The sequence below is a fragment of the Camelina sativa genome, chromosome 18 (genome assembly GCF_000633955.1).
Source record: "Camelina sativa cultivar DH55 chromosome 18, Cs, whole genome shotgun sequence".
In the NCBI taxonomy this organism is placed as follows: Eukaryota; Viridiplantae; Streptophyta; class Magnoliopsida; order Brassicales; family Brassicaceae; genus Camelina; species Camelina sativa.
In genome coordinates this window covers 1,716,797-1,719,088 of record NC_025702.1, presented here as the reverse complement: position 1 = coordinate 1,719,088, position 2,292 = coordinate 1,716,797, and the positions used below count along the sequence as shown (strand labels likewise).

The following is a 2,292-nucleotide window of genomic DNA, read 5'->3' as shown; positions in this document are numbered from 1 at the left end:
ACAGAGCCAATGCCATATATAGAAATGAAGAGCAAGATAAGCAAGGTTCTCGGTGTCTGTAAGAAACATAAAGCAACTATAAGAAGTTCGTCCTCTTTGTCCAAATTATCAGGGGACTTGGAAAGCATGACCACAGCTACTACTCCTACGTGCCACGATGATGAGAAACAGCTTCCTGGTAATGATTTTTCCTTGTATTGTTGATGTAGATTATCTGTGTTTCTTGTGTCATCAATCGTTTTTGGTTTCTTCTCTCTGATGATTGTGTCGGTTTCTAAAGGTTTGGATACTTTTGCTCGGGATAGTGAAACCAATGAGCCCGCTGAAATGCTTGTTGAAGACACTTCTCAGTCTCAGGCGTTTGCTTCTTCAGTTAATGGTTCTGAATCTGTCGAAAAAACGGTACGATTTGATATTATGTGTAGTTTGACTTTTAAATATCCTTCTTTTACAGATACTAGATGAGCAAATTTTTAATTGTGGTTTTAACATTTCTGTGCAGGAAATTGCTTGCAATTACATGTCAAACTCAGATACAATATTTTCACCTGTTCTGAATGATGAACTGGATAGAAATGATCGAGGTATATATATGGTCCTGTTGCAGTTTTGGTATAAGTTTGCCTTTGTTTGACATATAATAAGCTAATATATTTCTTTCCTTAGTTTTTACAGCAGGAAACTCCGTGCACTGGGAAACCCCCAGGTGGGGAGCCGACGAGAGCAGCAACAAGATTTGCTTTGACAACCAAACGTGCAACGTTTCTGATTTCTATATTTCTGACGTTCTCATTGCGAGCTTGCCTTTTGATGAAAGTGGAAATGATGCTTTCACTGAAATTAGCCCCTTGCCTCATTACATCTTTCCTGAGCAGTACATGGTACTACCTTACTTAGAAGATGGATCAGCCAACACGGATGATATTAAGTCAGATGTTGACAAGATTAATCTCGATAACCATGACTTGTTTCTGGCGTTCAACCGGACAAGATCCTACAACGTGGAACCAGAGGATCATGCTGAAGCTGAACTAGCTGAAGACTTTGACCCTCAGCTTTTTATAAAAAATCAGCCGGAATTATCAGATGTTGTATCCAATTACTGGCCTCGGGATACCCTAAGAAAGAAGTCTGTGACCCTTGTCCTTGATTTGGATGGTATGATACCCTCGTTTAATTATTATTGAGTCTGATTTGCCCTTTTACGTTATTCTCTCATCTTGTGCTCATTTGTTATAACAGTTGTTCCTTTAAATTGATGTAGTATACTGAAAACTGAATCATGTTTAGAAACAGAAGGTGAACTGACTTATTTCTTCATTTTGAGTAAATATGGTTAATCATTTTTATGACTGTGTACTGTTAATTTTTCTGTTTATTTACCTTCAAGCTAAATGAGCTACTGAACTTACCAAATATTTTTTTTCTTTCTTTCTTAAATGCAGAAACTTTGGTCCATTCAACTCTGGAATCGTGTAATGCTGCAGATTTTTCCTTCAGGGTCTTCTTCAACATGCAAGAAAACACGGTCTATGTGAAACAAAGGCCACACCTTTACAGGTTCTTGGAGAGGGTGGTAGAACTGTTTCATGTCGTCATCTTCACAGCAAGCCACAGCATCTATGCCTCACAACTTCTAGATATATTGGACTCAGATGGAAAGTTCATATCACAGCGTTTTTATCGCGATTCATGCATTCTTTTGGATGGAATTTACACCAAGGATTTAAATGTTCTGGGTCTTGATCTGGCCAAAGTGGCTATAATTGACAACTGTCCGCAGGTACATTATTCAAGTCTGACGTTTCATTATGTTTTATGAAAGGTCTCAACCATCAATTTCAGTGTGAAGAATATCTGTCGCATTATAGTTTTTGAACTTTCTTGGTGTATACATGGACCCATCTTGATCATCCAAATCGTTTCTTTGTTAATTGTTTCAGGTATACAGATTGCAAATAAATAATGGGATCCCTATCAAAAGTTGGTACGATGATCCAACTGATGATGGTTTGATTTCGATACTTCCCTTCTTAGAGACATTGGCTGTTGCTGATGATGTTCGGCCTATCATTGGCAGGAGATTTGGTAACAAGGAATAAGAGCTTCCTTCTCTTTTTTTATCTATATACATCGAGTGCTGATTCTGATTTCTTTCCTTCCGAATTTTAGTCATAAATTGGCTCTTAATTAGTTTCTCATATCTCTTTTTAGGTCGTTAATTAGGTAACCAAAGAATAAGCTCGTTGAGTCTAGTGAGAGTAAGTTTCCTTGCTTGCTCGTTTTTTTTAA

At 37.6% G+C, this 2,292-nt stretch overlaps 1 protein-coding gene across 1 annotated transcript in view; it reads left to right on the top strand.

Moving 5' to 3' along the window:
- LOC104771903 overlaps positions 1 to 2,292 on the top strand; it is a gene marked incomplete at its 5' end in the record, with an annotated part of 3,538 nt that continues 1,246 nt past the window's right edge. The window contains 6 exon segments of the mRNA XM_019240415.1: positions 1 to 178; positions 281 to 402; positions 503 to 584; positions 667 to 1,158; positions 1,446 to 1,783; positions 1,944 to 2,088. Coding sequence (XP_019095960.1) covers positions 10 to 178; positions 281 to 402; positions 503 to 584; positions 667 to 1,158; positions 1,446 to 1,783; positions 1,944 to 2,088 — 1,348 coding nt within the window.